Here is a 26,402-nt window from a genome sequence, read left to right as displayed (position 1 = left end):
AAACTATTGCCCGGAATAAAATTCCTTTTTTTGATCACTAAATTTTGGTGCCGCAAAATGACAACGCAGCATCTCGGCACGCTAAGTTTGTGGCCGGGAGCTGCTACGGAGTAGGTAAAAAAATGAGCTAACACCACAGGTTTTTCGTAGACCTGTTGAACGCCGCTTACCGTAGAGACATGGTCAGAGTGGTGCAGATTATATATGTTCTTATTAGTTATTCATGGTTTGTCAACTTACATAAACAGGAACCTTGACCGAATACAGAGGAGCCGTAGAGGTCCGTAACATCTCACTACGGTTGAAACAACGTAGGATTAGCAATTTATTGAATTATATGCAATATTATCCTGAAAAAGCAATCACGAGTAATCTTATCTATGCAGCAGGTAGGGTATGCCAACTTTTCGGGTGACGTAGGGTTTTGGTGATCCATGGCATAAATTTAAAGACTCGAACTGAAAATGCATAAATCCCCGTCTTATTGCAAGATACTCCGAGGCTGTGCACGCCAACTTGCACGGACTTCCCATTCTGTCGTACCATTGTAACCGGTGCGCCGGAATCGCCCTGCAGGGAAGAAGGCAAAAAAAAAAAAATTTATCCCGGCCTTCCACGTTTAGCATAAACCGGCGGAATGGCCTTCAAGCGATCGCCACAGGTAAACCAGCAATTGAAACATTGTAGCATTAGCACCATCAGCAAGTGCGCATTGCCTGCATACTTCCTACTGTTCGTAGGACTTATTCCGTTGCCAAGATGACCCACGAACATTGCAAGAAGGAAAATGCCACCGTGACTTACCAACACGTTTGCGCAGGGTCGCCAAATGCGAAAACAGGATTTTGGACAAAAATATGATTGTGCTACACGTGATTGCGGTATTAGTATCCGAAGTTACAACTACTCAAAAGTAAGCTACACGGTAATGAATGTAAAACACTAGATAAAACTAACGTCATCAAGGAATTTTATGAAGTACCGACATTTATAAAAATAAGTCAGTAAAAGGAACCTATTTATTTGCTGTTTTAATAAATAACAAAGAGTATCTGTAACTTAGAAATGCTAAGTTTAATAGTATCAATGATTATAATAATTGTAGAGAAGGATCGGAACGCTATAGTGGTTCGTCTTGTCCAGCGCTTTCTAGTGTATCGACTTTTTCAGCGCTTTTGCTCGTGAATGCCGCTCGCGCTCCTATTGTATACTCTGCCTAGGCTGTCGCCTCTGCGCCGCTCCTAGTTCGATGAAATAAACACCTTAACATTTGCTGGAATTGCGGCGTACTACTAGGAACCACTGGCGGCCATCGGCGGGGTAATTTCATGGGTGGAGAGTGCTGTGCACATATGGTGGAGAGTGCTGTGCCCTCAAACCTCCCACCCTTCAACTTCGACCCCACACCCTGCCATCTATGATGCCTCAGCACGCCTCCCTGCGAACACCTCCTCGTGCACCGACCGCGTGTCCTAGTGTACCTCGTCACCCCGACCCTGCCATCTTCGCTGGCTCGGATGACACCGACGCGGACGACTTTATCAGCACATACGAGAGGGTCACCGCGCATAACAAGTGGGACGAACCCACAAAACTGAACAATGTAGCGTTCTGCCTCCCAGGTGTCGGCAGCCCATGGTATAACAACCACGAAGCACATTTCCCGACCGGGTCCGCCTTCAAGACCGACCTTGTCAATGTATTTGGTTGCGCCGCTGTTCGTAAGCTGCATTCCGAGTAGCGTTTGCGGGTGCGCTTTGAGCAGCCGGGTGAATAATTCATCAGTTACATTGAAAACATCCTGGTCCTATGCAAGAAAGAGAATTCGACCATGCCGCCGTCTCATCGGATCAGTCATATATAGAAAGGTATTGAAGGGGGCGCCTTCAGCATCCTCGCTCCGTGGCCGAAATAATCCAATTGTGCCAAAGCTGTCAAAAGTTAAGACAGCACAGGTCGTTGACCCGCTGCTCTTCGTCGTGCGATGAACCCCTCGCTGGTTTGGCTACAATTTCGGACCAGTCTGCGTTGCTCGAGGAAATGAAGGCGTTCGTTCGTGAGGAGGTAGTGCGCCAATTATAATTGCTGACATTTGCGAAGCCGCAGCATATGCAGGAGCCCTCCTTGCGTTCGGTGCCTCCGTTCCGCCTCACCATTGTGCCGGCGATCAACGTGGCTTTGCCTGAGCTCCATCAAAATCTTCCTGCGGCATTACCTCTCAACTCTGCAGAAGTCGTCACCCGGCCGCTGCCCTCCGATCGACTGCTTCTAATGCTTTCTGGCAACTGCAGCGTATGTAACCGTAATGTTTCCGTGAAACGCTCGCAGCGAACACTATGCACGAAGGCGCGCTATCTTTTATAAACGCGGCCCCTTGCGCGGGCCGCGATAGCGGCGGAGACGAGCGCCATCTCGAAGTGTTAAAAAGAAATGGGTGCGCCACTCCGTGGCCTCCAACGTAATCGCGCACCGGCGCACGGAAATTGCGAACGCCGTGGCCGGTCTATCAAAGGTATAAACGCTGGAAAAGAGGTTTGTTTGAGTTTTCGCGTAACAGAATTATGATTTCTGGTATACTCAAATTACAGTCCGACGCTATCGTGTCTGTAGGTTGTGTAATTCCTATTTTACGGTTTTTCTATGCATTTTAGCTTGAGAAATGCGTTTAGTTCAATAAATTACTGGTGCCACATGAAGGGCCTTGGTATCGGTGGTGGGAAAATCTTTTTGCTGGAACGACGTCCGACGCTGCACGCGGAACGCCGACGCCCGATTTTCAGCGACATGGGAGCGTTAAGGCCTTCGCGTTAATAATTTCTTATACCGCTCTGCCATAACAATAAAACATAGAGCTGTGTCAGTTGTACTTAAATAAGACCGACAACTAACAAAGCAACGCAACCACGGTGGAACATTTCTATCGATAGAGAAATGTCGACAAAACAAGTGCGGGGTATGATTTAAAGTGAATAGCTGTACTGGACACTTACGCCTGTCTTCGTGGCGAGCGGTGTCTGACGGTAGGCATAGTGGCCGGACTTTCGCCGCTGATAAACTGGCGCCCACATAAAGCACGAATACCCTCGCAAAACCAAGTTTCATGGTGCATTGGTTGCCGAACAGGGATTTACGATTGCAGGAGAGGTACACGACAAGACCAGCCCTTCAGCGTACAACAGGAGCATCCAGGGTACACCCTACTGGCCGAATGCGGGAACAAAGCAGGAGTAGAATACGCATGCGCCGTTGTAGCACACGTGCATTGATTAAGCAACAGTACAGTTCAAATGGATTCTACAGCAAAACTGTCTGTGGCTAATATCTGGCGGATCGCGTGCCTGCGTAGACCAACCATTTTTCATACGAGGCCCGATCCCGAAAGCAGTGCGGTACAAGGCCGACCCACGGCGGAGGTAAAGCAGGCCTAAAGAGCTCCCCATACCTGGGCCGATACCTAAGATAGTGCAATACTGGGCCAATCCCCGGTGGGGGTGCAGTTCGTTATTAAGCCCCCCCCGCCAATACACAGCTTTGCTTGTCATCCTTCTTCACAGAGTGGAAGGACACCAAACGCTACCCCCAGCCTTAGTCTGTGCAGAGGACTGGCACAGCTGCGTTGAATTTTCGGTGGTAGCCTAAATTTTATGATAGGGTCGAATCTCTGGAGTCGTCTATGGCGATTATCCGGATTTTCCCAGTGCTTTTCTTACACACTGCTTTTCTTATTACACTGGAGAGGAGGCAGTTGGCGTCTGCTTTGAAAAAAGAATTCCAAGCAGTGACTCTCGTTCTTCGAGTACTTTCTTCGCTTCGGCATCGGCCAGTTCGTTGCCATGTATACCACAGTGACTGGGCATCCACTAAAATATGAAGTGGTGGCCGTTTTCTTGCACTAAAGTGTAGAGCTCGGCAGTTTGGGGAGTCAACACTCTGTAAGCGCTTTCTTTCAACACCACTCTAAGTAGTTGCAGAGCTAATTTTTCGTCACTGAACACTGTCCATTCTTGAGGAGGCTGTCGCGAGATTTATTGAACGGCCTCTCTGATTGCCACTACTTCCGTAGATGTTGTAGTCGTCTTCTTACACAGACGAAACCGTTGACAGACTTGATACGCAGGCACGACTAAAGCCTCAGGAGACGTATACGACGAGACCGATCAGTCTGTATACAGATTCACCGAGGAGTCATATTCTTTCGACATATATTCAAGTGTTAAATTTCTGAGGCGTACGGTAGGTATTCGCGATTTTTTCGAAAATTCCGGGAATAGGTTGACGTACCCGTATTTTGGACATTAGCCATGTGAGCATACGTTGAAGGTCAGAAGGGGCAAATTATGATGATATGGCAGATTCTTCGCATTTAATGGCTCTTGAAAAAGTGAAATCCGGCCGCATGTCGGAAGTGTCGATTAGGGGTGACGTCCATGACGGCGTAGTAGTCGCAGGAACACTTGAAGAGGTTCGTATCGTAGATAAACAGGTAACGGGTCGACGCGAGCCTCCTCAATTGTTCCGTAGGCTGAAGTACAATGTGGAGCACGGAGACATGTTTTCAGAACCTGCGCCTAGGCACTTTCGAGCCTACGCAACCATGACTGGCTCGTACATTAAAAAGCTGGCAGGCTATACCGAATGTAGCCGACGAGAGCCTGGTACAGCGGGAGTAGCGAATGTTCAGATGGACCCCATTTCATACCGGCCAGAAAGCCAAAAAATTCAGCAAGCCCAGTTGATTTTTTTCTTTAACATTGCCACATGCTTCGACCATGAAACACCGCGTTCAATGACAACACCGAGGTATCTGTGGTGGGTAACATATGGGATGATATTGTCATTGATCATAATTAGATAGCACCACATAAGCTTCCGTGTGAACGCTATAGAAGCGCACTTATCTGGGGCCAGTCGCAGTCTTTGAAACTGCAAGTAATGAGACGTTAAAGAAACAGCTCGCTGCAATCTTACACGAATTTGCGGTCGCGCGACTGCGGACGCCCACATGCATATATCGCCTGCGTAGGTACTGATGCGTACTGTATCAGGAATTATTTTCGCAAGCCCCATAAGGGCAACATTGAAAAGAGTCGGGCTGAGCCCTCCTCCTTGAGGCGCTCCAAGGACCACAACGTGTCTTCTCGCATCGCCATACTTCGTAGACATGAAAACTGTGCGTACATCTAGGTAATTTTTAGTCCACATGTAGAGACGGCCGCCGATGCCCAAATTACTGAGGGCATCAAGAATGGTTTCGTGCAGTACATTGTCATAGGCTCCTTTTATGTCTAACAAAACTGCTCCAACAATTCTGCGTCGCCTTTTTTCGTGTCCGATCATGGACAAGAGATCAATGACCCCATCTATTGCAGACCGTCCACGTCTAAATCCGGTCTTCATTTCAGGATAAAGCTCATTCTTTTCCATGAACCATTCTAATGTAATGAGCACCATTCGTTCCATCACCATACCGACACAGCAAGCTAAAGCTACTGGCCGGTAAGATGACATATCGTAAGGCGATTTTCCTGGCTTTTTGGGAAGGCCACCAAACGGCTGGCTTTCCACTGCTTCGGGACGGTACTGGATGACCACGTGGCGTTATAGTACGATAGCAGAACTTTCCGAGCTTGCACACGAAGGTGGCACAGAACAGTATTTAAAATACCGTTAGGTCCAGGTGCAGAAGATCGTCTCGAAGCAGCAAGTGCAGTTTCCAATTCCGGCATCGGGAAAGGAAGGTCAAGACCAGCATTATTAGTAGCTGGCACGGGTCGATCCAATGTCGGACATGTTGAAATATCGATACGGGTGACTCTCTTACGGAAGTCGTTGGCAGCCTGCACTTCCGTCGGAGATTGGTGAAGTGCTAGAGCCCGTAAAGGAAATTTTTGCTGAGGAGGTGCACGAAGGCTTTGTACTATCTTCCGGATCCTAGAAATGGGCTTTCGATGATTCAGAGACGAACAGAAGGTCCTCCACCGTTGTTTTCCCATTTTGTGAAGGTGGCGCCGTATTTTTCGCTGAGCTAGTCGGCATAAGACAAGGTCTAATGACGATTGAGTTCGTCTAAGCCTCCTTTCGGCTCTACGACGTATCGCGAGGAGCCGTTCTTATTGAATATCAATCGCTGTTCTCTATGTAGGTGCACTGAGAAACTTAGTTTTCTTCAGTACTGACGATACAATAATGTCTTCTGTATCAGATGGTGAAGTGATGACTCCGCAGTACTCTTCGACACATGTAAAGAATGTGGACCAATCAGTGCAGCGTACAGCTGATGCAGTTGATTGCACAAACCACTTCATCTGCACATATGTTGGTATATGATCGCTCGCATGCATTTCTATGTCCAAGCACCAGCTGACTGAGGGAAGGAGGCCCTGAGATGCAATAGGGAGGTCTAGGCAGATTCCGTAGATAGTGCCGCGGATGCAAGTTGGGGACCCCTCGTTGATGACCGTCAGACTTTCAGTGTCTATGAAGTCCATCAAGTTCCTACCCCGACAGTTCATTGCGGCACTTTCCCAGTAAGGATGATGTGCATTGAAGTCTCCAATGACAACATGAGGGCCTGGGGTACCTTGTAACACAGTGTATAGATAGGAGAGGTCAAGTCTTTGTATAAGAGGTGTGGAGTGGATAATCGGAAACACATGCAGTTTATGTTTCAGTGTCACACACATATATTCATTGCTGTCATGTGGAGTGATCGTGTGCCGAACAAACGTCATGTCACTGCGTATACACATTAAAACTTTGCCCTTGTGTCCATCTTCACGTGACCAGAACTTGACGTATCCGGAAAGGCCAAATTCTGACGTGAGATTTGGCTCGCATATGACGATCACGCGGACGCGATATTTGAAAACCGCTGCCTAAAGTCAGACATACGGCCACATAGAGCTCGTGCATTCCATTGCGCTATAACAGAGTGATGCATCTTCTGCAATGTCCGGTGTGTTATCGTGAGAGCCATAATTACCACCTTTATTTTAGAGCCGCTAATGGCGGCTCTATAGCATCTAACGCCTTCACGACAAATAGTGCAGTTGGCGTTGCCAATCCGGAGAGCTATATACGCATAGTGTTTAGTAGCTGTATAAGCTTGTCTATCACCTTTTCATTTTCAAACATTTCATTACCCGCCCGACTCTTGGTGAGCGCCGAAGGAGTATCCCCACCTGAAGCCCTTTGTGGTAGTGAAGGCCACTCAACAGCCGAAGAGGTTGGGTCCACGTTGGATGACGCTTCATTCCTTGACAGGCGCGGAGGTACTCTGGGAGGCGCATCTTTTGTGTGCCGGCCTTGCTCTCTCTGCGGCCCGTTTTGCATCCAAGTACTCAAAGGAAGTGCCTCTTTCCCGCGCGACTTGCTTTACGGCGACGCGTTTGCCGCAACCGGCGCCTTTTGCTTGCGGACGGAATTGGCAGCCTCCTTGTACGTGGAGTTCTCTCTCACCATTTTTCTCAGAATTTGTGTCCCCTCTGCCATCTTAGGGCAGACCTTGGATGTGGCCTCATTGGCTCCGGAACAATTTGCATATTTCATGGCGTGAGTCTCACAGGAGTCTACCTGATCACCACCACCACATCTTCGAGCCGGCGTAGGATTCTTACACACAGTGCTCACGTGGCCCAGTTCGAAACACTTGGGACACTGTAATGGTCGTGGCACATATGGACGCACTGAGTGCCTCACATAACCTACGATGATCAATGCTGGCAAAAAGTCTGACTCGAAGGCAACTTGATGCACCGGGAGTGGCCGAATCGGTGGATGTCGAGGATTCGCACTGTCGACGATAGAAGAGATCGCAGGTCTTCATCCTGGATGTCAATGTCCTCATCTGGTACAACACCAGTGCAGTTATCGTTGCCGTACGCTAGGAATGAGCGAACTGGGATGTTTCCAACCACTTTAATGGCTTCGAAAGCCTCCAATACTGCCTGAGAGCTCACGTACACTGTCAGAATGTTCTTCCGAGCATTAATGTGGGTATCTCTCACATGTTCGGAGGCTATTCGATCTAAGTATTTGGTCAGCGATTGTCTGCTCAACGAATTCAAATTCGTTCCTACCGTAGTTGGAGTATAGCCCACGGAGAAGACCCGTTCGTCACATCTGCTTTTATGAGTAGAATCGCTGCCTGCTAACGTCCGGCGAAGCTTGCGCTTCAAGTGGCGCGATTGGACCAGCGTGTAATCCCTGTCCGATTCCATCTCTGCCACTGTTGGGCGGTCAGATGAATCGTGAAGCCTGTAGTCGGTGATGTCACGGTTTCCCACGGACAGGGCTACCGCTGCGGGACTCGCCTTGTCAGGAGGGCACAGAGGTCCTCCGTCCCCCATCCCGGCGGACGACGTCTTCCAGGAAGCTCCTGATATCCAGAAGTCGCACAACTTTGAACAACAGAACAAGGACTGTAAACCATAAAAATATTATCTCCTTAACTATCAGCGCCTATTAATGCCTTTCCTCAGTATTTTTGTCTACATAAAGCCTCCGTGCTGCGTATAGACTGTTCACAGACACGCGCGCCGGCAACGCACGTCTCGGAGCGGGTGTGGGAATGGCGGACGCCGTGCCATACGACGTGGTTCTCTCCCCCCCCCTGTACAGTGACGTGGGCGAGGAGGATCTCGAGGTACCCGAGAACACTCTCGTATATATTGTACTACTACGCGACAGCGACATCGACTCTTGCCGCCTCCTGTGTTAATGCAGAGAAGCCGGTTTGTAGAAGACGCGAGCCGTAAGCGAAAAACATCAGGGGAGGCGAGAGAGCTTAGCGTGTCCTCACCCGTTAGCAACCATCCTGCCTTTCTTGTGATTGTATAGATTTTAAGCGCGGTATATATTCAAGTAGTTAAAGTTTATATTCAAGTAGAGCGCAAGTAGTTGAACACGTAAATGCATGCCAAAAGAAACCTTGGTCCCGATGTAGCAATTAAAAGAATCCCGGATACTTACTCTACAAAGTGTGCTTGAATTGGTTTCCGCACATAGTGCAAACCTTGAATCCAAACCGCCCACCCCGCCTATTGCATGGCGTAAAATTGAGTCGCACTTGTCTTGCGATATGGCTTGAAGAGTAACGTAGAGCAGTCTTTCTGCGAATTCGGCAGATTGTCCTGCCGAAAGATAATACTTTCAAGTTCTTTATGTAACATTCCTCGTAACGCGCCAAGGCATGCCACTTGTTCCTCGAAACAAAAACATTTTTTTTCGCTCGTTACAGGCATGCTTGTGCAAACTTTCAACCGTTAAGTTCACAAGCCTGCTAAAAATTCCATGCAAACGAAACAAGCGCTCAACGCTACACGTATGCTTTCAGTAGCGATAAAGGTATGACAGGAAGTTTAAGCTGTACTATCTGTCACAATGTTAACCTCTTTACAGGGTGATAAGTTTTGAGTTCTATGAATTCTTTAAAAGTAGCCTGTGGCAGATACCATAATTCGAGTCCTTGAGCTGGGTTATTGGAAAAGGCGGACGTTTAGTTGCACGAGAAATGGAAACAAATATTCTATTAATTCTCCAACATCCTCTAATTCAGAATTATTTTACGGCAAACATTGCTATTTACGTATGGTAGCCGGTAAGCTTGCAAGGCGTTTCCCGTTGAACTTCCAGAATAACGCCAGCTTTCAGAGTTATCAAGTGTATTAGTGAATCTGTGTTAATTAGTTGAATCTGTGTTTCGATTTCTCGTGGTATTAACGTTCGCGTCTTCGTATAATCCAGCTCGAATACAAGAATTATGCCATCTGCCACAGGCGGTTTTGAAAAATTCCATAGAACTTAAAAATGTACACATTGCATATAGACAAATGCTTTTTTCGGAAGTGAGAACAAGCTTCCCCTCCTGGTTGCCTAAAAAATTCTCAACTGTGCAAGAAATAAAAAGTTCTTGTTCTTAATGGTACATTACATTTTCAGGACCGTCTTATTACGTCAGCTGATGAATTGCTTTCTGTTCAAGCTAAAAACAAAGAAGTGTGCCGCACCGGATTCACAATGTTGTCGCGTACAGCAGACGTTATATACACCTTGTAGTTTGCAGTGATAGTAGCCCAAATCGCGAACTCTGTTGGATCCCACAAACATTGCACACGCGTTTCGGGTTTATCCCGAGTACGGACGGAAACGACAAAAACTCGTCTGTACCATTTCATACGCCGATGTGAGACCGCTATACTATGATGGTGTTTTAGGTCCTTGGCATAACTCCTTGGCTACGAGAGTACTTATGGCTTACTAAAATCCGCTGGCCGAACCAGCATTTTTAATATTGTAGTAACGCAGGGAAAATATATATGCGCAAATCCTTCTATTATCATCGCTAGGCTTGATTATGATTCCTCCGCGCCCCCTTTTTCCTACTGCAGAGTAGCAGGCCACAATTCCCTATGGCTTAAGACACTCCCTGCACCTTTCTCTAAACAAACTTCATTATATCTCTCTTTTTTTTCTTTGTGGTGCTCTCCGATGACAAAGCACTTAGTAACACAAAGTTTCAATGTACTTCATTCATTAGGCGGGATGGTACGATTTAAGCATGCTTATAATATGCTACTAAACGCAGCGTTTCTGGCCTCGATGGCACCTATTTTCCGAACTCCTTGTAAGATACTTTCGTTCAGTATTAGGGACAGTTTCTTGTGGATCCTGAGTGAAATAAATGCACATATTCTTGCTTAAAATACAGATTCCTTCTATGGAACTTGCCTAGTACAGAAGCTCGCTGAATGTCAGTAGGCGACTAATGCAGACCAGTATATTAAAATTTACAATTGATGAAAAGCACTGCGCTTGATGCTATTTAGTAACCAATATACAGGTTGTATATCGAAGATTTTTTTAGCAGAAAATAACCATGCCTCGACAAATAATCGAGTATACATGAATACTTTGTTAAGCGCAAAAAGACAGACACAAGAAAGACGACAGGACAAGGCGCTACTCTCAACTGACATGACTTTATTGCGTCACTCCTTTATAGACCGCTCAAACCAGAGGAACATGCGTGGTGAGCACCATGCGGTGGAGCTACCAACATCCGATCCCAAGAGCGCACTCATGCGACAGAATTAAAAAAAACCAAATTCAACGCTGTACAAGGTTAAGGAAGGCACACTAATGCGCTGTGACCCCAATGACTGAATGAAAAATGCTTCCGATAACTCTCGGGCGGTGGTGTCACGCCTCTTCTTCAAAATCGTGGTATCACGAAACATGGGTTTGCACTTGCATGTTTTCAATGCTGAGCCAAATGCGAACCTGTGCCTGTTGGTATGGATCGCTCATGTTCTCTAAGGCGCTCGTTCACACAGCGGCCTGACTGCCCTACATACACTTTGCCACATGACAAGGGAATCTTATAAACCACAGCGATGCTGCAATCTTAGGTTCGCATTTGGCTCAGCATTGTAAAACATGCAAGTGCAAACCCATGTTTCGTGATACCACGATTTTGAAGAAGAGCCGTGACACCACCGCCCGAGAGTTATCGGAAGCATTTTTCATTCAGTCATTGGGGTCACAGTGCATTAGTGTGCCTTCCTTAACCTTGTACAGCGCTGAATTTGGTTTTTTGGATTCTGTCGCATGAGTGCGCTGTTGCGATCGGATGTTGGTGGCTCCACCGCATGGTGCTCACCACGCATGTTCCTCTGGTTTGAGCGGTCTATAAGGGAGTGACGCAATAAAATCATGTCATTTGAGAGTAGCGCCTTGTCCTGTCGTCTTTCTTGTGTCTGTCTTTTTGCGCTAAACAAAGTATTCATGGATTCGCACCAACTAGCCCGCCAACGCATTGTGCTGAATCGAGTGTACCTTCGAACAAAATTAGGCAAATGCAAAAACGATGACTTACGATCACTGGTTACTCCCCAACCACCAGACAGGAGTTGTTTGCCCTCTATCCCAAAACGTCTTCCTGGTAGACATATGGGCCTCACAAACCTATCAAACGTAATCTTGTCTCTTACCTGTGGAAGGAAAAAAGGACCAGGTGCAAGAACGACTACGTCAATTCTAGGCACTATATGTGGCATCACGCACGCAAGCTTCCGTATTTGAATGCAAAGAATAATTCACTATATGCACACTTTTGGCTGAAACATCCTTATTTTATTGAGACAGTATACCCCCTACTTTAAGGAAGCGCAGATTGTGTTTGCTACAAGGAATCCATGAAATTTTTAAGGGTGTGCGGATTTTCTGAGCACCTGTACGTTCCCTTTAATGCTGGCGATACAGAAGCCAACTCAAGGTCCGCTTCTCACAGGTCGGTTGGTCGGTTGGTTTACTTTGCTTACAAAAACTTGTTGAAACGAGGTCATCATCCGAAATTTAATTTCTCAAAGCGCTGGCCAGTGAGGCGGTGAAGTTCAACAGATTGCCGAAGGGCAATCTCCGAAATAAGAGGTTATGGACAGCGTTATGGCGACCTCACTAATGTTGCAGTACCATGGTAAACAAGTAAACTATATGAAAAACGAACATCTGCTCTTTAGACACCACTCTAGATGACGCATCAAGTTTATCAGGTCGCCGTCAGATTTGAAATGAGGCGGGGCCTTCCTGGGTGCAAAAGATTCTTGTTTAATGGCTGTGGTAAGGAGAAAGAAGTCGAGGGAGCCCCTGGTGCAGAGTAGTTTCGGTGGCACTTGAACTCAGTGCTCTTTAAGAGACACTGGATTTGACATTTTGATGTTGATGTTGGTTTCGCTCATAGTTATCCCCTTTAAGGGGTCCCGAAACACCCGTTTGCCTTAGTGAAAAAACACAACCCGCGAATTGCATACGCAGCTGTGAACATCACAACCACGTTGTCTTACGCGAACTGTGGAGTTAGCGAGGGAAGTGCGAAGAAACCTTTTTCTGAAGCCTTCGCTTTTCAACAGTAATCTTCTCCTCAATCTTTCTGGGCTGTCATATTTCTACATATAGAAGATTCGCATATGCGGCTGCTATTACTGTGCTACGCTCCAATTTTCCAGCGACGCTGCCAGATAACGCAGCGTGTACTATGGGACGCGCGAATAAGGACACTGTCTGCATGCAAGTTTCATTCATGCATCGTTTTATGGCGTTGCTACTTTGCTTCACTGATAATCACATTGACACCACCAGTATTCTTCGTGAGTGAAGTTCTGCGGTAATTTAGTTATTTTTTTTTATTCTCTGCGTATTCTCGTCAACGCATTGTACAAAAAAAATGCATGAGCCATTCCTGTGTGCGAAGGTTTACGATCAGTGAAGCCATTTAAAAAACTACCACTGCAACTGCTGAGGATGGTACGCAATGCTTTGTGGCTTTCGAGTAGTGGCAGTAGTGCTATGAAAGAGGGAGGGTAGGACTGTGAGCAGTCGCAGTTTTGAGAGCAAGCCGCCACTCATAACGGTGCTGCAACAACGTTGAAATCAGTTGCTAGGCTGGTTATTTTATATACGAAAGGCTAGATATGTCACACTCCATCTATCCTTACCGGGTAACATTTGCGGGCAGCACTATGTGCTTCGCAGTGCTAGCACGGACGCCATATCATTGATTATGTAGTCCGAATGCTTTTTTCAGGTTGTTCTTTATTCAAACGTATACTATTCTGTATGTTGTATGCGTGATTTTCTATGTATCTGTCCCCTCCTTTCTTAAGGGTTGGCAGGCGTTGTGCCCCTTCCGGTGGCGGTTGCCAGTTCGGTGCTGGCGTTCCCTGTCCTCTCAACTGTAGCGTCATCATCAGCCTATTTTAAGTGCACTGCAGGATGAAGGCCTCTCACTGCGATCTCCAATTACCCCTGTCCTAAGCGATGCGATTCCAACTAGAGCCCGGGAATTTCCGAATTTCATTGCCCCACCTAGTCTTTTGCCGTCCTCGACTTCGCTTGCCTTCTCTTGGCGCCCATTCTGTAAGCCTAATTATCCACCGGTTATCTAACCTACGCATTATATCACCTGCCCAGCTTCATTTTTTTCTTGAATTCTAATTCTAATTTTCAAGTCTATGTACGTCTTTAAGGCAAAACAAAGGGTATATGCACTGCTCGCTGCACTTTGCTGAGTGCTTGTAGCCTCTGCCTTACGGGGCTTGCATGCTTACGGGGGTATGAGCCATTGATGATGATAGTTCTTTTTTTCTAGGAGAGCAAAAATACACGGAACCCAAGAAACATACAGCTTCGCTGTAAAACTGGAAACTTGGCATGGCACGGACTGGGTCACTACATTTGCGTTAAGTGCGATAAAGAACTTTACCTTCAGGAGCGCTATATCATATTTTGCACCGTTATATCGGTGAAAATTCGGATGTTTCATAAAGCGCACAACATGAGCAACAGGTCCATTGTCCCGCTTCGTTGAGTTGTAGTAGACTACAACGTCTCTTGGTGGTGGCCTAGGCAGAAATGTGGGAAGAAAAGGTAAATATAAAGCAACACTGGAATGTTTGGTGCATAGAATACTTCAGCAGAATTGCTGGAAAGTGTATTGACACACTAGAATAACGAGTTAGAGACCATCACCATAGGAGGCAAGCACTGTAGGAAAATCAGCAAGACCGTTTCTTCCTTAAACGTCAAGCACTTATATTCGTGGGCGCTCTAGAATCGAATATATGTAGCAGTTGTGCGTAAAAGCCCTATTTTAGGAAAGGAAGTTTTTGAAGGCTACAAACTTGATCTGGAGTACAGGCAAGCAAGCATATTTACTATTCATTTCAAAGTTCAATATCCTTCACAGCAATATTTCTTTCACTCACACATACCCGACCTCAACAATAAACATTTAAATGTAACTTTCAGTGTACAAGGGTTTTGCTTGTCAGACCCGTTTAGAGAAAATTGACAGCAGCATTAGCTCACCTTTACCAGTATCCATGTAACACATTCCCTAACATCGACTGCTTATTGTTAAGCTCCTCGATTCAGGCGAATATGCACGAAGGATGAATACTTTACGTCGCCCTGCATGGGGCAATCCTGTCGCTGGGTACCTCGGATTTTCCCGCGCGCTTTCGAGAATACAGGATTAGGGCACTCGAACCCACGACCTTTGGCGGGACAAGACAAGTACAATGAAGTAAGGACGCACTCGAATAACAAGTAATTTAATGAATGTCTCATGAGCGCGCAGCCTTTCGCCTTCATCGTCTATAACATACGCTAAAGTGACTGTCAACATTTTCTTGCTTGTGCTCTCAATATTCTTTATTGTCTGTAGGTTTTCCGTGTCATGGACATTAACACAGGTACATTGTTTATCCTTTCTCAGCTAACTGCTCTTTGACCCGCTAAAAAATTGTAAAGTTATCACTCAGCAGAAGACGCGTCCGCGTGTGTCAGAGCACTCTCTATTGTTGTCGCCTATTCTATTTGTTCTTCATGCTGTTGCCGAACCTTCGAATCAGATTGCATGCGTGACGCGAATAGTGTGGTACGTTCTAGAGAGTACGCGAGTGTCTGTGACTACGCTGGAATCGCCAACAAGTCACGCATGAATATCTTACTCGTCCTACCCGTGCATAAGATACAGACGATAGGCAAACGTGATCGGTGGTTCGTTCAGCTCTGAGCGCTGCTAGCTTTTCTGGGCAGAAGTTCGCGCAATAAACTATCAGTTTTTGGACTTTCAGTTGAGTGTGGCTTTTCACCGTCACTACAACGTGACAAAATTGCGAAATAACTTTTTGTGGGAACAAAAGAACGCGAAACGTACGAAGATGATTATGGCAACCTATTACGATAGCATTTCCCCACGGGCTGTCATTGCAGCACACTTTCAAAGGTACCGCATCTGAGGAAGCAGTGCTTTTTGCCACTAACAATAAGACAAGCTCATGAGAAAGCGTCGTGTATCCTACACTTTTAAAAAAGTGATACCCGGTTGTACAGAGTCTAGGTACAGTGTGTAGTTGCACAGGGGGCTGATAGCTTCGTGATCACTGTGTTATAGCCGCTTAGTTCGCGTTGAAACGAGAGACAGCACGAAGGTGAGCTCGCTGATTGCTGCGGTCGCTCTACCTGACGCCAGCGTTTTCATAGCGAGTGTCAGCGCGCAACGCGTGAGATAGGTTGATGTTTGCCTGTGCGCACGTGACACCATACATGTTAATTTAGTTAGTGAGCGAATGTTTACGAGTTTATATGGCCGATAAAACCAGTATCATTACTTGATATAGCTGTCTACTAAATTGCTATCCTAATCGACGCTTCGCCATTTGGGCGAATGTATGCTTTTTTCAAATGAAAAGAGATTACCAACGTGATTAAAGTTTACCTGCGTTCCACCCTGTAAAAGTGAATGTACTGAGAAGCTGGTGCAGACGTGAGACAAGTACCAAGGTAAATATTGTAGCAAGTATGTGACGCCCCCTTGGGCATAATCTTGGTTCGCCCGCCAAGCTCGGTAGCCTGCTAAAGCTCGGCAGGCAACATTGGTGACCGCGCCACAATAAACACCGACGAGCACGACTGCTCGCCGGTCAGTCATCACGCTGCGGAGCGTCCGTCTAACGTAGGGTGCCACAAGACCTTCCTTGTTCACGACCCGGGGTGGATCGTGACACTGGCGACGAGGATGGGATCCTCGTGACACTGACGAAGATGGCGACGAGTACCCACGGAGCGTTGCAGGCCGCTGCGAGCGCCGAAACACCGCCCCCCGTTGCTGTCGCCATGCCGCTGTACGGTAGGCTCGAGCCGTTTGAGGGAGATGGGTCCGCCTGGCAAATTTACGAGGAGCAAGTCCACGTGTTCTTCAGGGCAAACGACACACCGGAGGCCTAACAGCGCGACATTTTCCTGGCCAGCTGCGGGACCCGTGTCTTCAGCCTCTTGCTCGACCTTCTGAAGCCAGCCACGCCGCACGTTAAGACGCTGGGTGAGCTGCTTGCCATACTGCGCTCGCATTTTAACCCAGCACCGTCCACGCTAATGGAGCGTTTCCGCTACAAAAACTGGAGCCGCCGGGAAGGAGAGACCCTTGGGTAATTCGTTGCTGCGCTACGAGGGTTAGCGAGTGCCTGCGCCTTCGGGGACCAACTGGACTCGCTGCTCCGGGACCGTTTCGTCTGCGGAATCAACAACCCCGCCATGCAGACGCGACTCCTGGAGCTTCCCGACCCGTCGCTGGACGACGCCGTGAAGGCAGCTCTGGCAATGGAAGCTGTCGCCAAGGACGCCGGCGAGATTCCCCGTGCGACTGGCTCACCGTCGGCGGAAGCGGCGGTCAACAAGTTCGCGACAAAGGGCAGTACCTGCGGTCGCTGTGGTGGTGCCCACTCCCCTTCACAGTGCCAGTTCTCTCAAGTACAATGCTTTACGTGCGGGAAAACTGGGCACCTGGCACGTGTATGCCGAAAGGGGAGGACCAACAGCAAGCAGCAGCCTGAGCAGGATACAACACAAGCCCGCGGACAGGGTAGCCGTCGCAAGGGTACGCGGCGGAGGCATGCTGCAGCAAGCGCAACTTCTTCCTCGGCCAGGCTCCACGTCGTGGCCGAGGACCCGCCGATTTTCGACATGTGGCACACAGGCTTTGTACCGTCGTCTGTGCCGCCATACATGCTGACCGTCGAAATCTGCGGGAGCCCCATTTCCATGGAGCTCGACACAGGGGCCAGCGTGTCTGTAATGGCCGGGAAGCCCTTCAAGCGTGCTTTGCCCGGCGTGTCCGTCGAGGCTTCGGGCGTGATGCTGCGCAGCTCCTCCGGGCAACTCTCCCAAGTCCAGGGTCAGGCACAGGTCAGCGTTCGTTTTGGCAACAGGGAGGCAACCCTTCCCCTTTACTTAACGAAGGGGTCGTCGCCGACGCTGCTGGGCCGAAACTGGATTCACGCACTGGGCGTTCGTTTGCCAGAGTACCCGGAAGACAGCCTGCATGTGGTGCAGCGCTGCCAAATCTGCCAGGAGCATCAGCGAGCCTCACGTAATGTGGAAAGCACCCCCTGGCCGTTCCCACAGAGACCCTGGTCCCGCCTACATGTCGATTTCGGGGGCCCTGGCGCTGGTGGCGGAGCAGCCCCCCTGCGCTTGGAGGACTTGCAGAACCAGTTAGAGGAACAGCGGGAGCTGGCATCGGCATGGCTGCTGGAGCTGGCATCGGCATGGCTGCTGGAGCTGGAGCAGCTTTAACATGATCACAAGGAGGCCCTGAAGACGGTGGAGCGGCTGCGACTAGAGCTGCGGTCGCTGCCCGAGAGCCTGGTGGTGAGCACGGCCGAGTGCAAGTACCTACAGAGCCAGTTCTCCGTGCTATACAACGAGAGCATACAACTCAAGACTCAGCTGGACGAGTGTCGCTCCTTGCTGTCGACAGCCAAAAGCTCACACCTTCGCCACATTGAGCAGATGGAAAGCGAGGAGCTGTTTGTCCAGAAGAAGCTTCGCTCGGAGGTCATCCGCCTCGAGGACAACATCGCGCAGATTCGTCGAGAGTACGAGAATCTACGCATTGAGTTAGAGGCGTCATCGATGTCCAGCGAATAGGCTTAGCCAATCAACCGGCAGATGCGGCACATTATAACGAGCCTGCAGAGCCGCAACAGGCAGCTCGAGAGCGAGGTCTCCCGCAGCAAGCGCCAGCTGCGCGAGGTCCAATCAGAGGCGCAGAAGCTGGCTGCTGACCAAGGGTGCCGTCCCGGGCCTTTGCCAGAGTCGGGAGCTCCAGTTTTCGCCAGGAATTTCCGTTCTGGCCCACCCTGGTCTGCGGGACAGGTGGTGTCTCCTGCCAGCGCCTCATCGCTGCTCGTGCGCATGCCAGACGGGGCCATGTGGCACAGACACGCCGACCATGTCAGGCCTCGCCTCGGGACCTGGCCAGCACCCTCGACTGCCAGAGTTCCAGCCCGCAGGAGGACTAGCGGCAGCACCAGTCGTTTCCAGTAGAGCACCACCTACCTCGGAGGCGGCAACCGTAGCCAGTGGTGCGGCACCCGTTGGACCGGTGTCGAGCCCAGCACCACTCGCAAGGCCGACCACTAGGAACCCTCCGGATGGAGCAAGGCTGGCTCAGGCAGCACCCGGCGTTGCCACACCCGACCCGTCAACACCGGTGAACAGGCGGAGTACTCGATGGCGGAGGCCACCAGACCGTTACTTGCCTGGGTAACAGGCACCGTCGACCCAGTTAGGGTTAGCCTCATAGTGTGAATGGACGTTTGTTTTTCGTTTAACAAACAAACTGGGGGTAAGGGGGTGTAGCAAGTATGTGACGCCCCCTTGGGCATAATCTTGGTTCGCCCGCCAAGCTCGGTAGCCTGCTAAAGCTCGGCAGGCAACATTGGTGACTGCGCCACAATAAACACCAACGAACACGACTGCTCCGCGGTCAGTCATCGTTCAGCACCACCACGCTGCGGAGCGTCCGTCTAACGGAGGGTGCCACAAGACCTCCCTTGTTCCCGACCCGGGGAGGATCATGACATTATACCAGCTACCGAAGGTTGCATGGAAGCTCATACGTTCAAAACATGGCGGTTGATCGGCGTTTCATGCGACTTATCGCCATCTGTGATACGAGATAACACTTCCAGCGGAAGCGCAAAAAATAATGTGACGCCATATCTCTAAAAACAGTGGTGACGTCATTTTGTTCTCGAAGGCACGACGTTTATTTTCGGGGCCTGCCATTAGAGCTGTATATTCAAATGTACCCCACTCGACTTGGTGGCCGTTTTGAGGTTCCAGCGCGGAAGGAGATGCAAGAATAGGCCAGCCGTACGGGTGTCGAAATCGCACCCCTGAACAGAGCGTACTTTCTTTGGAGGCCGACGAAAGTTTTAGGTGTCGAGTGATGGCCCTATCATCAGACGCCAAGGCCGTCAGCCAGCACAGTCGCACGAAAACACTTGAACAATTATCTGGCTATCGTAACTCACTACTTTTGACTGAACAGGTTAAGAAGCAATGAAGCTACCCGCGTCTTAAAATTCACGCAAGCGTCGGTAACCAAACAGCACAACGTCAGAGTGGGGCGTATTGTAGCAGGTGAACTTTACGAGCGCGCCTTTCTGCACACTTCAGCAGCTGCAAGTGATAGCGGCATCAGCGCCCTCTCCTAGTATGGGTGCTCACAAAAAGGTATTTATTGATAGTAAAATTAAATACAGTCGTCTTTTGTTTACCCGTCAAGTATGTTTAAAATTGATTAGGAATTTCATTTTCATCGAATGAATCTAACTGTGTCTGCCTTTAATTAAAAACCACTTTCTTTCGTTCCCTATGTTTGTTCCCTCCATACATTGTCGCGCTTCAATCGCTGTTCCCATAACCACCCTTACTGACGTCGGCGACAATTTGTTCTGAACCACTTTTCGTCCCAAGCTACGCGACGTATTTAGATCGACCTTGCAAATACCAGCACCACAAGCGACGAACGTCACGTGAGCGCGCACGTGTGCTGAGGTGCAGCATACATCCTCATTCTTCTAGGCCTTGCGTCTAGCGGAAGTCCCTCATTGAACTAAATTAAATTGGGAAAGTAAATTGCTTCAGAAGGTACGTAAAGTACTATTTTCACACGCAAGGTGCCGACATGATAGGATTTGATTGTAGTACAAATGTACGAGTAAACACAATTCTGTTATCTTGAAATTCAAGCACAAACCCCCTTTTCTAGCTGCTGTGGCAGTGCTGTCGTTCAAAAATGTTTGCCGTAACGTCGACTACGGGCGCGGAACACGCTGTGCGACAGATGCAATGGGCAGAGCGCCCACACATCAAGATACATCACGAACACACGTTAGACGCGCGCGCACCCGCATGGCCGAAAGTGCAGCGTACATCCTCATTGTTGTAGGCCCTCCTCCTTGTGTAAGTGCTTTGTTGAAATAATTGAATGTCTCAAAGTAAACGCTATTACAAAATTCGTAAACCAGAACTTACACGCAACCTGCAGACATCCTAGCATGAGACTGTAATTCAAATATGCGAGAAAGCACAGTTCTTTTACGCGGAAACTCAAGCACGAACACCTTTTGCAGCTGCCGGGTTTCAAGTGAGCACGCCACGGAAAATCCCGACCAACTAAAGGCTAATAGCTTCGCTGCAAGAATCCTGACAAAATGAGAACTGCGAACCCTAGACCACAAAAGTGTAGACCTTTTGTGGATGTAATTGTCTCGATCAGGAAAAAGAGAAACGAAGGTATAGCTTATAAATCTTAGATTCACTTAAGTGATGTGTGTGTTTATGGATGATGAAAGAGATACTTACTTATTATCAACGCAGTGAGCCGCCGTTAATATAACATTGTGCGATATGATGCTTCCGGCACACAAATATCCCTCACCGCCACCCATTATATTCACAATCTGAACCTGCAAAAAATTTAATCAATTTTGTGATCTGAGCACATATGCGTTCGGCGGGTCCAGCAGGCCCCACGCTTGGAAATATTTATATCGTTTTTTTTCACATGTGTAAATAAACGTGTAAACGGTAGCAGCGATAGGGGTCAACGTCTCCTTGAACAAAAATATTGGGTTGTACGTCCTTCCCATGCGTCGTGCAATGTTTTTCTAGGGGAAACCCTAATTCCTATTCGTGAAAATACTACATTTCTTGAACAACCAATAAGCGTATGCAAATCGCACTACCAAGTTGGAAACATCTTCACTTAAAAACACCTCGATCGATCTACATCAACAAATGGTACTCCAACATACGAGTCTCCCGTTTGATTTACGTAGGACTGGCCACGGCGGCACGCCCTCAGTGACATAGGGACGACTCTGTAACGGCTATAGAATGGGGTTTAGAGCATGATGACACCAAATTGACAAGGACCGATTCATGAGAGCATGCTATGGCATCGAAATTGTGAAGATGAAATGACGACGGCTGCATGATTACGATGGCGCAACAACGATGACTGCTTGGTGATGATGGAATGACAAGGAGTTCCTGGTGTTTTCGGCTATGCTGGCGTGAAGGCGATGGAATTACAACGAGGAAATAGAGACGACGGCATAATGATAAGCGCATGATGATGATAGATAATAATAAAGAATGATAACGACGGTATAATGACCAAGGAACCGCGGTGGCAGAAGAGCAGTGCAAAGCGACGACGTCAGCATAACGACGAAGCCATGAGGATGACCTAATAACGAAAACGAAATCGCGACGTCGGAGCGACCAGCGGCAGTACAATGATTGCAAAACAGCAACAAAATCTTTCTAGCAAAAAAATGTAGGCAGGAAAACAACATTGTCATGACGATGAAAGCCTAATAACGCCAGTATTATTATTGTGTTTGTATTTTCCACTCCTGTAATGGCACTTCATGGGCTGACAGTATTATTAAATAAATAAATAAATAAATAAATAAAAATAAATAATAAATAGGATGGCCACGATGTGTTGATGACTACTACGCATGAATGACGACGGTGCAAATGAAGGTGACAAAGTTACGATGAAGAAATGGTGATGATAACGTGAACATAAACAGACGCTTGTTTTATGCTAGGCGTCAGCTCTTGCGTACATCGCCTGCCACCCTCCGCGATCGCCTCGTTACGCATCATCCTTACTCGATTACTTTATGCCAACGACCGCCTAAATATCCAAAACAGCATTAAGCAGCCAAAAGGCAGCACCCGAAAAGTGAGGGGATGAGGCAAAGAAAGCTGGACTTTATATTTTTTTACTGGCAATAGTCTAGATTTTTTCATAATGTAGATAGTGTAGCGTAGGTTGTTCACAGTGTAAATTTTCATTGGTGACGCATATCATGGGATTAACTGTTTCGCTATCTGCAAACTTGTCAATTCCCCGACCTTGTCATGTCACTACAACGCCATGCACTTTGCACAACCAAAATACAGATTTTATTGAGATTGATATGATATCCTCACGACACGGCACAAAAAGAAAGTGAACGCATGACATGGAAAAAACAGTGCCAAAGAAACATCTGTTGTATTTTACGATATTCTTACCTAATCTATTTGCCGATTCCTACCTTATCTAATCGCCTGTCAATGGTGCTATCATACTTGTCGCCGTATAGACAATAATATATCTGTACTGTGCCCAAAAGATTACGATGTGTGATTAAGATAAAAGTCATACAGATGTGCTTTTTTATCTCTCTTAGACTAAATTGGATGGTATGTTTGGGATCAGAGTAATAAGTATCAAACAAGCTCTATGATGAGAAATACTGGCACACGAGTTTACTACCTGCTATCCATACCAAGCCTTTTTTTTTCTGGCAAAATGCAAAAACTAAAATGTAATAATTTCTCAGTAAAGTAGGCACGGACCTCTCTCGGTTTTCTATAGGCTAAAGTATGCATTACAAAGCCAAGGTATTCTCAGCCCAGTAGTCTCGTTAAAAACGTTCTAGCGTTCTTCAGCACGAAATTTTAAAGATCAATTGAAGCCAAAATATTATTTTTGTGCCAGTTCACTTTATTTTGCACTGCTGGTTGGTTCTACGCGCCTACAGCGCATGCCCGCCAGAGGAGGACTAAATGGACAGCTGGGGTAGTCTTCGACGCCCCATTTCGCTATCAATGGCGCTGTAACATTTGTCCATATTTCGAATAAACAAAACAATAAAGCAGCATATTGAATTGACTCTATCTGAAAAATTACAACATTGAACACTTCATCAAGAACACCATCATTTTCACTGTGGTAATATGAAGGAAATGTACACTTTGCGCAGCTTCTGGCGCATCGTGTCGCTTCACCAGTCTTGTGCATACATTACCGCTGAGACTGCAACATTTATATTTCTCAGAGTATAGTAAACACTACCCACTAATCGCGTACATAATTGTCTTAACAAACCTCCAGAAAAGAGCGGTCTCTTTAGTTACAGCGAACAAACAGAGCTTGTCAGAATATTATACTTACGATCCAGGGAATCTGCGGCTTGCGTATGCTTTTGCCATTGTAAACTCTTCCCATTGGTTCTGACACTCCACAACCTGAACATAATGCCAACACCGGTCAACATATGATGCTAGGCCGCCATATTATATCTACGTTTTCCTTTAAAACTAGCGGGAACTCCGCGAGGAACATTTCTAAGTTTCGTCAAAGCTTAGGCTTATATTTTCAAAGAAAACATACCCGTATGTCAATGCTGTTAAATGTGATGAGTCTTTCTTCGCCAAAGGATAGTAACCTTGTGCGAACACGTCGCTTATGAACCAATCAGCGTGTTCAGTGTGGTGTATGGAAGGGCGAATTAAGAGAAAGGCAGACTTTGATTCATAATAATTCGACAAACATGGTTTCTCTTTATGGCTGAGCATGGCTTCGTTTTTAGTATTCTATGTGTACAGAAATCTACTTCAGTATACACGTTTTTTTTTTACACGTTTGAGTGAGCATACGTTAAATTTGGTTGTTAGTTTGTTAATCTAAACATATTTTTGGTAAACAGTCACGCCTTCACCATTTCATTAGTTTAAGAAAACTTTCGTATCTCCTGGACAATCTTGTGCTGCATAAAACCTGTAGTTGGATGCCCCTAAACCAGTCTTTTTGTTTACGCAATGTTCTTTAGGCTTCTTTCGTGAGATGCTAGATACTACAGTGGGAACAAGGTATACACTTTTGCATGTAATGTCTAGTGCCAGGTAATGGTAGGTGTAGAAGACCTACGGCGTGTAGCATAGCAAAATTGGTGTTAAAAAACATAGCGAATATCGCGGTACAAAAAATTTGGAACATAATTATGAGCTTCAAATGGCTATATTATTGGTGTGCCAAGGATTTCAGTTACACCACAGCATGTTGAATACCAGCACACGTTTTAGAAACATTGCACTAATACCTATGAGCGCCATATCAAATTCAGCGAAATGGAAAAAATTGCTGTGCATTTTTATTTCTACTCACCCCTCCTGTTAAGGCGGACATCCAGTTTCTGTGGAATGTCAAAAATATACGGTTAGAAGTTTGTGAAAGAGAAAGTGAGACGATAAAGTGCTACCAATTATTTCCTCTTCATCGAAATTAGGCGCCCGAAAGCTTGCAACACTTCAAGTGGTAGCACATCTTTATGAAGAGTGAGTACAAACCAAGTTGTCTATGACGAAATACGGATTATGGTCGGGAACATTAACATGGTAAATATCTTTCTGATAAGAACATGGAGCTGAATGTTTAGCATTGCATCAATGCGATCTGCATGGCACAGCGGCTGCCCCGGAACGGCGGTGGTTCCGGGTTCGAGTCCCGGACCAAGACGAATTTTTCTTCAACTTCGAGGCTTTTCTTTCGAGGAACCTGTATGGGTTTCTGTTGTAGCTATTGCTACGATTGAGTGCATGTCTGATTTTCACTTTATTAGGAACGTAGAATAGTACGCATACTTGCAATTACCTGTACTTAACTTATTTTGGCTTAGAAAAAATAGGGGCAAAGATTTTCTGATTCACCCTCGTATTATTTAAGAGAAAATCAGTACCCTGCATCACATATAGGAACCCATGTCTTCCTAAATAAATTTAACAATAATGTATTATATCAAAGTATTGTGATTTCAGTGATATTAACACAACCTAAACAGTTTGCTAGTCATTTTCAATGAGGTAGTTAAAATGCAGCTTATTTGCCATTTCTTATGTGACTACTTCCGGCTACCGCGAAGGGATCCCACATATATTTTGTGATGTGACACAAGCCAGCGTCTGGCTTCAGCATCATTTGGCGATTCATTTATATAGTAACAACTCGTATAGTATGGAAGAGTTTTTGCAACCCATCAAAATGGCTCCACCGAATAAAATATATAAAAGCGCCGAATCAAGGGGAGCTGCATTAGCACTGCTAGCATGGCAGTAGTCTTTAAATGCATGTTTAAGTAGCATTGATCAGAATTACAATCGTCAGCCTTACAATTGATATCAACCATTTAAAGTCGACTCTGATCAACTACTAATCACCAAGCAAAGACTATTTTATAATCTTCATCATACTCCCGCCGCTCACGTTAGGGCTGATGAACCTCACCTCTTGCTAGAGGTATATAAACAATAAATAAATTACGGTGCCTAGGGAGTTGCTCCACTCTTGAAGAATGTGCAGCCAAATCAGTATCTCAAGTTATAAAGCGTATTAGGTATTGAAGCCATTATTTCAAAAGAACTTGTTCTGCTAAAGACATTCATGACAATAAAATCTGAAGAAATATACCTCACAGCATGCGAAAAGAAATAGCTGCCTATTAGCTCTCGCAATCAAGCCTGGTATCTCAGTTACCTATCGGTCAACATTGGATTGCTTGGAAAGGCTTGCAAACTTACGCTTTCTCCATAAGATGTTTGTATCAAGGAAACACAGAGTACAAACATCAGCGAATATTTCAACTTGCAGTGAGAATTCCTCCTGCACCCCATGACTGCCACTAAAGGATGCGTCTACTGCCGCGACT

General features: G+C 46.9%; 1 protein-coding gene across 1 annotated transcript; it reads right to left on the bottom strand.

The window, feature by feature from the left end:
• Positions 1-324: 324 nt before the first annotated feature.
• On the bottom strand, positions 325-26,402 carry LOC142564347 (putative serine protease 46). The gene is made up of 7 exons (XM_075675319.1): positions 26,275-26,402; positions 24,866-24,893; positions 23,873-23,946; positions 21,217-21,320; positions 14,261-14,399; positions 11,876-11,990; positions 325-570 (listed from the first exon to the last, which is right to left on the bottom strand). The coding sequence occupies exons 1-7, from the start codon at positions 26,365-26,367 to the stop codon at positions 482-484; spliced, it is 642 nt and encodes a 213-aa protein (XP_075531434.1). The 5' UTR covers positions 26,368-26,402; the 3' UTR covers positions 325-481.

This window comes from Dermacentor variabilis, chromosome 11, assembly GCF_050947875.1.
Source record: "Dermacentor variabilis isolate Ectoservices chromosome 11, ASM5094787v1, whole genome shotgun sequence".
Taxonomy (NCBI): domain Eukaryota; kingdom Metazoa; phylum Arthropoda; class Arachnida; order Ixodida; family Ixodidae; genus Dermacentor; species Dermacentor variabilis.
The sequence above is the reverse complement of the archived record's forward strand: the minus strand, read 5'-3'. Positions and strand labels throughout refer to the sequence as shown.

Excerpts from the sequence above, each read along its gene's own strand:
- LOC142564347 (XM_075675319.1), bottom strand. The coding sequence starts at position 26,367 with ATGGGGTGCAGGAGGAATTCTCACTGCAAGTTGAAATATTCGCTGATG. Across the intron at positions 24,894-26,274 it reads AAACATCTTATGGAGAAAGC|AAACTGGATGTCCGCCTTAA; the intron begins GTAAGTTTGCAA and ends GACATTCCACAG. Across the intron at positions 14,400-21,216 it reads GCTCACTGCGTTGATAATAA|GCCACCACCAAGAGACGTTG; the intron begins GTAAGTATCTCT and ends ATTTCTGCCTAG.